At 39.9% G+C, this 13,144-nt stretch overlaps 1 protein-coding gene across 8 annotated transcripts in view; it reads left to right on the top strand.

The window, feature by feature from the left end:
- The window catches only part of LOC143040609 (solute carrier family 49 member 4-like), a 34,560-nt gene that overhangs the window by 16,715 nt on the left and 4,701 nt on the right, over positions 1-13,144 (top strand). For all 8 annotated transcript variants that reach the window (XM_076211743.1, XM_076211750.1, XM_076211749.1 and 5 more), the window contains 3 exons: positions 8,839-8,947; positions 9,440-9,626; positions 12,392-12,574. In XM_076211743.1, coding sequence (XP_076067858.1) covers positions 8,839-8,947; positions 9,440-9,626; positions 12,392-12,574 — 479 coding nt within the window. The remainder of the gene's footprint in view (positions 1-8,838; positions 8,948-9,439; positions 9,627-12,391; positions 12,575-13,144) is intronic.

A 13,144-nucleotide genomic window follows, 5' to 3' on the forward strand; every position in this document is an offset into this window, starting at 1 on the left:
GTTGGGTCCTCTATTCTCTAATTTTCTAACATACTTAGACTCAAATTCATGTACAGTTCCAACTTAATCTATATCCTTGATTTCCAATTATCATTTAGATTTGAACTCGTGTATTGTTTGAGCTTGGGCTATATGACCTGAGCCATTCCACATATGCATCTATATGGAAAATTGTATTTCTTCACATCCTTGAGACATGTGGTCTTTTTAAATTTGCTTCCATGACCTGTTAAAGCCCTCCCATCTTTAAGTTGGAGTTCTCTTTCAGTGCTATTTATCCCCTTTAGTGACCTGAATATTTTAATTATATCACCACTTTCTCTTCAATCTTTCAAGGTTGTCAGACCCAGTACTTTTAATCTGTGATGCAAAGAAGGGAAGGAGGGAATAGGGAGTGGCTATAATTCGACTACATAATGATTCAGAAAAGATCAAGATCAAAAAAGGAGTACGGCAAGGCAATACCATTTCACCCGGATTATTTACAGCTTCCTTGGAAGATATTTTCAGAAGGTTGAGTTGGGAAGAGAAAGGTTTGAAGGTTAATGGCGAATATTTGAACCACCTAAGATTTGCGGATGACTTTATTCTTATTTGAGAAAGAGCAGAAGATTTGCAAGGGATGCTGAGTGATCTAAACAATCAGTCTCAAAGTAGGTTTAAAAATGAATAAGACCAAAGCCAAAGTAATATTCAACACGAAAGTTCAAAGTAAAGAGATTGTAATTGATGGTGAGAGTCTTGAAGAAGTTGAGGAGTATAATTATTTAGGCCATGCGGTGAAAGTGACAAAAGATCATGAAAAGATCATGAAATAAAAAGACGTGTTACAATTGGTTGGAAAGTGTTTGGTAAGTATAATAAAATCCTGAGAGGCTCTCTACCTTTATGTTTGAAACGTAAAGTTTACAATCAATGCATTCTGCTAACAATGATCTACAGGTGTGAGACTTGGAAACTAACGAAAACAATGTAAACAAAGCTAAGGGCTGCACAGAGGAGAATGGAGAGATCAATGATAGGAATAATGCAGAGAGACCAAAAGAGAGCAAGTTGGGTGAGAGAGCAGGCTAGAGTGAAAGATATTGTGGAGGCGGTGAAAAAGAGGAAGTGGAAGTGGGTAAGTCCCTCTTGACTTGGCTACCTTCCTTATAAAGGGGAGAAAGCCCTTTGTGTGTGTGTATGTGTATATATATATTTATAAGTATATTTTGGCAGGAGTTTTTCTCTAATGCATATATCATTAAAAGTGATAGCTAGTTTTGCATTAATTATTTTCTTATAGGTATTTACCATATACCTTATGGATTTGTATTCCTTAGAAAGGAAATTTATGACTTGGCTGTATGGAAAATACCTATAAGAAAATAATTAATGCAAAACTAGCCATCACTTTTAATGATATATATATATATACAGTAGCCGCGAAAAGTTTGGGCGCAAAATTATAGGCGCCCCAACTTTCCCCTAAACTCAAAACATGCAAAAAATACAACTTTCCACCCAAACTTTTCGCTATTTTTCAATGCTAGCGTTTGTACCCGTATTTAGCCGAGACAATACACACTATTTGGCAACTCTGTTTAGGCGCACTCGATGTCACATGGAGTCAGATTCTAAACATCTCTCACGGAGAGTAGTCTTTTTTTTGCGGTGGTCTCTGTTTTTGTGCCTTGATATCTCCGTAATGGGAAGTGGTAAAGAGCTGGAAAGAGACACAGTTGTTACAATCATAACCCTCTATAAGGAGGGTTATAGGTGTAAAGATATTGCTACCACGAGCATAGCTCCCCTCCCGTATATTACAACTAGGCAAATACACATACATACATATATACATATACCAAGGCTTTTTCCCCCTTCCAAGGGAGGTAGCCAAAAAGGGAAAGGCATAAAAACACTCCCACCCATTTCATCCCTAAATACACTCCACACCCCTCCCACCCTCCCTCTCATCTGAGCACCTCCTGGATGACGGGTCATCCCTGCACCCTGCCCACTGCCCTGGGTCAGAAGCAGTGTCGCAAGACACAGCACATCCACAGCAAGGCCGCTTCATTTAATCGGCGACCCCCCCTCTCCGTCCCCCCTTGCATATAAGGAGAGGACGGGGAGAAATCCCTTCGGGCTGCGTCAAAATTTACTCACACATACTACCCCCCCCCCACCCCCCCCGCCCATTCCTCCTCATGCAATCACAACATCATCCATATACAACCATTGTCCACTCACCTCTGTCTTCCGTCCTCTCCCTTCCTTCCTCAACAGACATTCCCCTCTTCCCCAAAGCCCCCTTCACCCCATCCATCCACCTCATCCTAGGACGTCCCCTCATGTTCACTCCCTCCACATCTGCCTTCCATACCTCTTTTACTAGTCTTTCTTCACTCATTTTTTCCATGTGTCCAAACCATCCTAATATTCTTTCATCAATCCTATCTCCCAGCTCCTTTTTCACCCCTGTTCTCCTCCTCACCTCCTCATTTCTCACTCTATCCAGCCTAGTAACCCCCACCATACTTCTCAGACACCTCATCTCAAACACATTCAAACTCCTTCTCTCTTCTCTTATGTTCCACGTTTCTGCCCCATACAGTGCTGTTGGCACAATCACTCCTTCATACAGTCTCCTCTTCGCATCCATTCCCAAATGTCTATTCCTCATTACACTCTTTAATCCACCAAGGCATTTACTCGCTTCTCTCAATCTACATTCTACCTCCACCTTCACTCCACCTTTTCCTGCTACACTTGCACCCAAGTATCTAAAACTATCCACTTCCTCCAGTCGCTCTCCCTTAATGTTCACTTCCAGTCTACTGCCACTTTCACCCCTTGTACATCTCATCACCTTACTTTTACCCACATTTATCTTTAGCTTTCTTCTATCACATACTCTCCCAAACTCTGCCACCAGCTTCCTCAATCCCTCCTCCGACCCTGCCACAAGCGCAGTGTCGTCTGCAAACAACAGCTGGCTCACCTCCCACTTTTCTCCATTTTCTTTAACCATCTCCAATCCCTGACCCACTACCCTAGCATTCACCTCTCGCACCACCCCATCCATGTATAAGTTGAACAGCCAGGGCGACATAACGCATCCTTGACGAAGTCCCACCTTTACTTCAAACCACTCACTCTCTCCATTTCTAATCCTGACACAAGCTCTACTACTCTCATAAAAACTCTTGACAGCTCCCAAAAGCTTTCCTCCTATCCCATAAATCTGCATAACCTCCCACAGTGCCTTTCTGTGGTAAATACACACACGCCGTAAACATCTCCGTCATCGTCGTCGTCGCGTGACCAAGAAGAAGAGGATTTACGACGAAAAAGGAAACCTGGTTTGTATTGTAGGGGTGGAGTGAATGAGTACCCGAAAGGATATCTCTGCAGTGCTAGTCAATTGTATTAACTCGGATTTAGCGAAAATGAATGAAAACAACGACTCGAAAGCCAGTCAAGAATCAGAGCCATCTGGCGTCAGTCTATTGAACCGCGATGTAAACAAACACTACTCCAACACGTGTTATAATGATAATGATTTCCCAGGATTTAGTAAGTATGAAAGAAAGAACTTAAGTAGATTATTAGAGATAGAGAGAGATATGAGCAAAAATAGGATTCGGTGGGAGAATGAAATTATGGACTTAAGAAAAGAGGTTATTGGTTTAATAGATTGCTTAGCTCAGGCGAACCACGAAATTTCGGACCTAAGAAAAACCAACTTGGATCTTACAAACGAGATTAAAGAAATGAAAAGGGATATAAATGAACTGAAGAATGATAATGAAAAGAAGAAAACTAATGATAATAACAATAGCGAAAATCTAAAGCAGGAGGTGAACAATAAATTACAAGAATTGACACAAAAGATCGAAGAGAACCTAGGTGGGGATAGTATCCAGGAAATTAAGAAGTGGAAGGAAAACATTGAAAATAAGGAAATTGCTTTCAAAGAAATAGTCAAGCAGCAAATGCAGGATAATGCAAAAGACACAGGCATACAAGTGATTAACGAAAAAGCAAATTGGGTCAGGGATACAGTAGATAGGAAAAAATGTATTATGGTATATGGACTAAAGGAAAAACAAGGATTGGCGAGGTACATGAGGGAAAAAGAAGAAAAAGAGACAGCAGTAGAAATCCTAAATGAAATTCAGGGGGGGAGACAGAGATTCAGGCATAGACCTGGAAGAGACTTATAGAATCGGTCGCTATACTAAGGATAGGAATCGACCTCTAAAGATAAAACTAAGGTCACAAATGGTAATAGAAGACATATTTGAAAAAGTAGGCAACTTGGCAAAGAGTGAAAAGTACAATAAGATATGGATAAAAAGAGAAATGAGTACTGAGGAATTAGAAAAAGAAAGGGCACTAAGAGAAGAAGCTAAGGAAAAAAACTTGATGAGAACGGAGACAGAATGCAAAGAATTCCAGTGGAGAGTAATAGACTTGAGATTAAGACAATGGCACATCAAAACGAAAAAACCAAGGACAGAAGAAACCAGGGAGAAGGAAGAAAATTAAAAGTGGCCTATACCAACATTGACGGACTAATTTCAGGACTGAACGAACTCAATGATTATCTGTTAGAAGCAAAACCAGACATAATGGGAATTGTAGAGACTAAACTAAGAGGTGAAATACCATCCATCGTTATTGGACAAGGTCTATACAATTACTGGATAAAAAACAGGGACAAGAAACAGGGAGGGGGAATCATGTTCTTGGCCAAGAAAGACCTAAAGGTGACAAAAATTGCAGAGGGCAAAGGTAATGTTGAACTGATCATGATAAAAGTCGAAGGCAAGAATATGAAAAGCAGAAAGTTTGTGGTGACCTATGTGCCTCCAAAAACGAATGCTTGGAAAGAAAACGAACATACAAAAATGCTAGAAGATACAAGAAAATCACTAAATGAGATACTAATGGGTAAGGGTAATCTGGTGATTATGGGGGACTTCAATTGCAAAGAAATTTGTTGGGACAGCATGACAGTGCAAGGAGGAGATGACTCGTGGGGCAATGTACTGCTAGACATGACCATGGAGTACACAATGACACAATGGGTCCGTGAAAACACAAGGTACAGAAACAATGAAGAGCCATCAAAACTAGATCTAATATTTACAACAGAACCTGAAATAGTGGATAAAGTCCAGTACGAGACACCAATTGGAAAGAGTGACCATGTACTCATCGAAACTGTACTAAAGGAAGAAATAGACATGGAGAGGAACGAAAAGCATAGGAAAGGAAGATTGATGTACAACAAAACAGACTTTGCAAAACTAAAGACATTCTTCCGGAATGCAAACTGGGAAAAATTTTATAGGGAAGAGACAACAGTGGAAGAGAAATGGAATATATTGATGGATAATTACAATGAAGGGGTAAACAGGCATGTACCAAGACAAAAGCGAGAGAGTGAGTACATTAAATGTTGGTTCAACAAAAGATGCAGTGAGGCAAAAGACAGAAGGGACAAAGCTTGGAAAAAGTGGAGAAAAGACAAAAAACAAAGCAAATGGCAAATTTATATAAACTGTAGAAATGAGTATGTTAATGTGAGAAGAGAGGAAAAAAGGAACCATGAGAAGGACATTATAGACAAATGCAAAGATCAACCGAAGCTGTTCTATCGGTATGTGAATGGTAAACTTAAAACCAAACAGGAAATGGTGAAACTATGCCAAGGAAATATAGAATACACAGAAGATTTAGAGATGGCCGAAGTCATGAACAATCACTTTAAATCTGTCTTCACCAGAGAGAAAATACAAAATTGGGACATAGATAATAACAAGCAATCTCCCCACATGAGTGAGTTTACAACATCACTAAAAGAAATATCAGAACATCTGTCAAGACTGGACGTCAGAAAATCACATGGCCCGGATGGTATTGCAAATTGGATTCTAAAGGAGTGCAAAGAAGAACTAACAGACAAAATACACATCTTAATAAACAGCTCACTCAAAGAAGGAAAGATACCCAAGGACTGGAAAAATGCTAACATTGTACCAATATATAAAGGAGGAAACAAGGAAGAACCCACCAACTATAGGCCAGTATCACTAACAAGCACTACAGCCAAAATTTGTGAGAAAATAATCAAGAATAGATAGGTAAAACATCTGGAAGACAACAACATATTAAACCCAAGACAATTCGGGTTCAGACAAGGAAGATCATGCACCACAAACTTAATATGCTTTTACTCAAGACTAATAGACATAGTGCAAGAAAGAAATGGATGGGCTGATTGTGCATTCCTAGACTTGCAAAAAGCCTTTGACAAAGTACCACACAGAAAATTACTAAAAAAAACTGGAACACATAGGAGGAATACAAGGAAACCTACTAAAATGGATGGAGGACTTTCTGACTGGTAGAAAGATGAGAGTAGTGCTCAGAGAAAAATATTCAGATTGGAAAGAGGTGATCAGTGGAGTACCGCAAGGATCTGTACTGGCACCAATAATGTTTGCTATCTATATGAATGACATGGACGAGGACGTGAACTGCTACATGAGCTTCTTTGTTGATGATGCCAAACTGTTAAGGAAAGTAGAAACTGATGAGGACTGTGAAGCACTGCAAGAAGACCTAAATAGGGTATGGAACAAAAACAGAATATCAGGAAAATATACAATTGGAACCAAGGAAGTAAAGAAAGTAGGATCCGAAAAAGATTTGGGTGTAATTATCACGAACGACTTGTCCTATGATATACAGATTAACAAAATTGTCGGGGAGACTTACAACTTGCTAAGATCAATAAAAGTGGCATTTACATACTTGGACGAAGACATGATAAAAAAAATATTGGTTACATTGATAAGGCCTAGATTAGAGTATGCAGCGACATTGTGGTCCCCCAGTACCAAAAAGAATATAAAGAAAATAGAAAGAATCCAAAGAGCAGCTACAAAAATGGGACCTGCCCTTGCAAACCTATCATACGAGGAGAGATTGGCTAAACTGGAGTTACCGACACTGAAGCAAAGAAGAGAGAGAGGTGACCTATTGACCATCTACAGAATCATGAAAGGCACAGAGATACTTGATAGAGAGAACTTACTTAACTGGGACAAAAGAAACACAAGAGGACATGGAAAGAAAATAAAAAAACATAGCTATAGAAGAGAACTGAAGAAAAACAGTTTTCCACATAGAGTCTTGGACACTTGGAACAAACTGGATAATGAAATAGTATGAGCAAAAACCATTCATGAGTTTAAAAACAAACTAGACACTGCGAGATACAATGGCGGGACATCACGAGCATAGCTCCCCTTCCCACAAAATACAACTAGGTAAATACACACACAAATACACACTGGAGGAAAGAAGAGAGAGAGGAGACCTACTGACCATCTACAGAATCATGAAAGGCACAGAGATACTTGATAGAGAAGAATTACTAAACTGGGACAAGAGAAACACAAGAGGACATGGAAGGAAATTAAGAAAACATAGCTATAGAAGAGAACTGAAGAAAAACAGTTTTCCACATAGAGTTTTAGACACTTGGAACAAACTGGATAATGAAATAGTAAGCGCAAAAACCATTCACGAGTTTAACCCATTAAACTCCGATGACAAGAATCTTGTCATCGGAGTTTAATGGGTTAAAAGCAAACTAGACACTGAGAGATACAATGGCGGGACAACACGAGCATAGCTCCCCTTCCCGCAAAATACAACTAGGTAAATACATACAATAAGGGCTTTTCCCCTTTACAAGAGAAGTAGCCAAAGTCAAAGTCATAAATCCACTCCCACCCATTTCATCCCCACATACTCCACTCCCATTCACCACTCCTCCCACCCTCTTTTCTTGGCTCCTACTGGATGACAAGTCATCCCTGCATCTCACCCACTACCCTAGGTCAGAAACAATGCAGCAAAACACAGCACGTCCACAGCAAGGCCGCTTCATTTCATCGGCAACACCTCCTCTCCATCCCCTCATGTAGGAAAAGAGAAGATGGGGAGAAATCCCTTTGGGCTGCATCAGATATCATTCACACATACTTCCTCACCCCCCACCTACTCTTTTCCATGCATCACAGCATCATCCATACACAACCATTCTACACTCACCCCTATCTTCTGTCTTCTCCCTTCCTTAACTGACATTCCCCTCTTTCCTAATGTCCCTTTTACCCCATCCATCCATCTCATCCTTGGTCACCCCCTCATGTTCACAAACATATGCAGTCCAAAGTTTCTTTCCAGAGAGATTTCAGGGAAGACCCCAAGGACTGTTACCAGCTGCTGTGGGGCTGTGGGTTTTCAGTCAGTGAAACACAAGGCAACAGATGAAATGAATTACAGGGAGTCCTCGGTTTATGACGGTCTTGACTTCTGCTGTTTCATGGTTACGAAACTGGCAGTGTTTGTCCCTGTACATCCCTTTGGTGATGCTTTTACTTTTTTTTTTCTTTCTTTTTCTTTCTTTTTTCATATACATCATATGTAGAACTAGTTGGTAAATGAAGAAGAGGAATATGTCTTCATGTGGTGGTAGACTGAGGAAGGAAGTGGAATTTTGGATTACTAATTAACTATCATTAGCTTTCTCTTTTTTTTGGGGGGGGAGGAGGCTTGTTTGTCCTTCATTATGCCCCTCAAGCATAAAATAAATTTTTCTAACGACTGCACTGAAAAGAAAAGAAAAAAATCAATCACCATGGAAGGTTCTTACTAAGGCTGGTTCTGACCTACAGTGAAAATCGGTCTATGCCATTGCATAGGAATGGAACTACATCATAACTTAGGACCCCCTGCACATTATTACCCTATTTCTGTTGTTCCTCTATCAAGGAGTGGCAAGTTGTGGTTGCTGACTCTCTCGTACAGTGCCAGTTCAGGCGTTCCTGGTGCTTGGACTTCAGTTCTTGACTTCTCCTTACAAAATTTTGGAATTCATGAGGTTTGTTTAATTTCTTGTGTAAACCAGTTTGCTATGGTAATATTGCATGAATGACTTCAGGTAGGGAAGGCTCTATTTCAGAAGTTACAGCATGAAAAATGATAAATTTGTCCCAAATGTGCATTAGTAATAGTGTGAAGGAATATAAAAAATTTCTTACCAATAAGACATAGTCTGACCAGATACTTTTGATATATGTGTATATATATATATATATATATATATATATATATATATATATATATATATATATATATATATAAATATATATATATATATATATATATAGGTGTATATGTATATATATATAAATATATATATATATATATATATATATATATATATATATATATGTATGCATGTCTGTGGCAGGGTCCAAGAACTGTTGCCAATCATGGTAGGGCTAAAGGTTTCCAGTCAAACTTGAGGTAGCTATTATATTACCATTCCACCTCTCTGTTCTATAAGTTTTCTCCTTGATGTATTTGCCAGGATGAAGCCATGTGGATAGGTGTCATTGGAATCCTTGTGTCTGCTGTCGGTGCTCTTATATCGGCAAGATTCACGGACTATGTCTATGGTCACATTAGGTTGACACTTTTGATCCTTTTAACAGGAGCATCAGCATCCTACTACTGGTTCTACCTTCTTAGTTGCCAGACAATTGCATTTTATAAGTGTAAGTGACCAGGGTAAACATGCACAATGATAATGATAAACATATATAAACATAATGAATGGAATAAACTTCCTGCACAGGTAGTGCAATGTAGTTCATTTCGAAGCTTTAAGAATCATTTAGATAAATACCTAAGTAAGATGCTGTAATGATTATAATTTATCTTATATTATTTGTTTTTGTTTTGTTATCATTTGTCTGTCTGATTTTCATTTATTATTAGTTATATGTCAATTTATTATTATTTACTATTTACCTGTTTGTGGATGTGCTGTGTCTTGTGGCACTGCTTCTGACCCAGGGCAGTGGACAAGGTGCAGGGATGACCCGTCATTCAGGAGGTGCTAAGATAAGAGGGAGGGTGGAGGGTTGTGGAGTGTATTCAGGGGTGAAATGGGTGGGATTGATTTTGTGCCTTTTTCTTTTTGGCTACCCCCCTTGTACATACATATACCAAGGCTTTTTCCCCCTTCCAAGGGAGGTAGCCAAAAAGGGAAAGGCATAAAAACACTCCCACCCATTTCATCCCTAAATACACTCCACACCCCTCCCACCCTCCCTCTCATCTGAACACCTCCTGGATGACGGGTCATCCCTGCACCCTGCCCACCGCCCTGGGTCAGAAGCAGTGTCACAAGACACAGTACATCCACAGCAAGGCCGCTTCATTTAATCGGCAACCCCCCCTCTCCGTCCCCCTTTGCATATAAGGCGAGGACGGGGAGAAATCCCTTCGGGCTGCGTCAAAATTTACTCACACATACTACCCCACCCCCCCACCCCCCCGCCCATTCCTCCTCATGCAGTCACAACATCATCCATATACAACCATTCTCCACTCACCTCTGTCTTCCGTCCTCTCCCTTCCTTCCTCAACAGACATTCCCCTCTTCCCCAAAGCCCCCTTCACCCCATCCATCCACCTCATCCTAGGACGTCCCCTCATGTTCACTCCCTCCACATCTGCCTTCCATACCTCTTTTACTAGTCTTTCTTCACTCATTCTTTCCATGTGTCCAAACCATCCTAATATTCTTTCATCAACCCTATCTCCCAGCTCCTTTTTCACCCCTGTTCTCCTCCTCACCTCCTCATTTCTCACTCTATCCAGCCTAGTAACCCCCACCATACTTCTCAGACACCTCATCTCAAACACATTCAAACTCCTTCTCTCTTCTTCTCTTATGTTCCACGTTTCTGCCCCATACAGTGCTGTTGGCACAATCACTCCTTCATACAGTCTCCTCTTCGCATCCATTCCCAAATGTCTATTCCTCATTACACTCTTTAAACCACCAAGGCATTTACTCGCTTCTCTCAATCTACATTCTACCTCCACCTTCACTCCACCTTTTCCTGCTACACTTGCACCCAAGTATCTAAAACTATCCACTTCCTCCAGTCGCTCTCCCTTAATGTCACCCCCCTTGTAAGGGGGAAAAAGCCTTGGTATATGTATGTATGTATTAGAGCATGTGTCAGGATTTACCTGTTTGTTTATTATTTAACTATACCTATGCATTTATTTATGTATTTTATTTGTTATTTACATTATCATAGTTTTTATTTATTATTATTTTATTATTAATATTTTTTTTTTTTTTTTTTTTTTTTTTTTTTTTTTTTGCATCCGACCTAGATATGGATCAAAAGGTCTCCTGTCGGCATGCTTCGCCTTTGTAATCCTTTGTAATACTAAAGGGCCTCTTCTCCTTGTAAGGGGAGTGACTGAGTCAAAACATACACCCACTTCATTCACATTAAAACCTATTGAAGACCTCTCCTGTCTCAACATCTCATGTATGAAATGTTATTCTTGTTCCCTGCAACACTGCTTGAATCTAAAGCACTCCAAAGAGATGTAGCTCTTTCACCCCAGTGCCTCACAACTAGAGCTAGTTCCCCCCTCCCATTGCATCTTTATATGACAACCCTTATCTTCGTCCAATAAAAAAAAAAAATGCAGAGCAGATTAGGGCATCTGTTTGGGCCACATCATCCTGTCATCCATTTACTTCTACCTTTTGCACTCTCATCGACCCTGCTCCAGACATTCCTCGTGTATCCAAGGCTCCTTTTACCCCTGCCATCCACCTCATTCTTTGGCTTCCTCTCAAGTTCTCTCTATCTGCTTCCATTTTCCTCACTCTTGTTTTACCACATTCAACAGACCTATCCCAGACATCCACAATATACTCAACAACACTTCTTTATTACCCGTCATATACCTTCTCCAAGTCCATGAAAGCCTAAAAACATCCTTATGTTTTGCCACATTTGTCTCGCTGCAAGCACTTGATCTATTTGACCTCTTCCTCTTCAGAACCCACTGCTCTTCTCAAATTACTTAATCCATTCCCCTCCTAATCCTCTCAGTGAACACGTGCCCATAAGCCTGACTGACCACACTCAACAGACTGATCCTTTTAAAACTACTACATTTATGCATTTCCCCCTTCCCCTAATATTGTGGAACTATACTTGCACCTCTCCAGTCCATCAGTACACTTCCTTCCCATAGACACATTTCCAGCTATTCTACATAACAACCATTTAACTATTGCCTTCACAGCTTTTATCACTTTCAGTGCTACTTGCATATCTTATCATTTTCCTCTCCCATATAATTTTCCTGGCATAATGGGAAGGTTGTGGGTCTTATTATGTATGTAGTGGATGTGTGCTTTGACTTGGCTTCTACTCTTATAAGGGGGAAAGGGCCTGTGATTGATTAAATAATATCATTATAATTTTTATCTCGGCAGGGCAAGTTTATGCATCTGTTGCATTGGGAATGGGATTCGCCTATGGCTGCGTCCCACTTTTTATTGAATTGGCTGTGGAGCTTGCCTATCCATGCCCAGAGATTGTAGTGGGAGGATTCCTTAGTGCAGCCAATAACCTAGTTGGCATTATTTTTTACTTTCTCTTCTTCATACCAAATATTGGTAAGTCAGTCTGTTTATATCTGTTGGACTTAAGACTTGTACAAAGAAAAGTGACATTTCATTATGATTTCCATGTGTTTTAATGATCTAGACTTATTTGTCTTAATGTAATATATTCTCTTTGACCTTCCTGATGTGACTCCAAATAATATCTTGACTCATTTGTTTTCTCATTGTGAATCATATAAATTTTTTACCTCTTAAGATGAAGGAATAGACGTTGATATGTATGATCATAGTAATGATAGGTGTTCCCTCAAGTTTCACTGATTTGAAAACTGTAGCCCCACACTGGCTGGCCACAGTCCTTGGACCCTTCCAAAGGTATCTCTAGGAAGAAACTTTGGACTGTTTCTATGTCACCCACCAAAAGTAGGAGGACAGGAGTGGATGCTGGTTGTCAATTCTCTATATCAGCATTTCTCAACCAGGGTTCTGTGGAACCCTAAGGTTCCGCAAAAGGTTATTGTAATAATGTAGTATAGACATCATCCTATCTAACCTACTACTACGATGAAAATAAAATGAGAAAGATATGGTATAGGTGTTTTTTCTTGTGCAAGGGTTCCT

This window comes from Oratosquilla oratoria, chromosome 29, assembly GCF_046742065.1.
Source record: "Oratosquilla oratoria isolate Oo_2021 chromosome 29, ASM4674206v1, whole genome shotgun sequence".
Classification (NCBI taxonomy): domain Eukaryota; kingdom Metazoa; phylum Arthropoda; class Malacostraca; order Stomatopoda; family Squillidae; genus Oratosquilla; species Oratosquilla oratoria.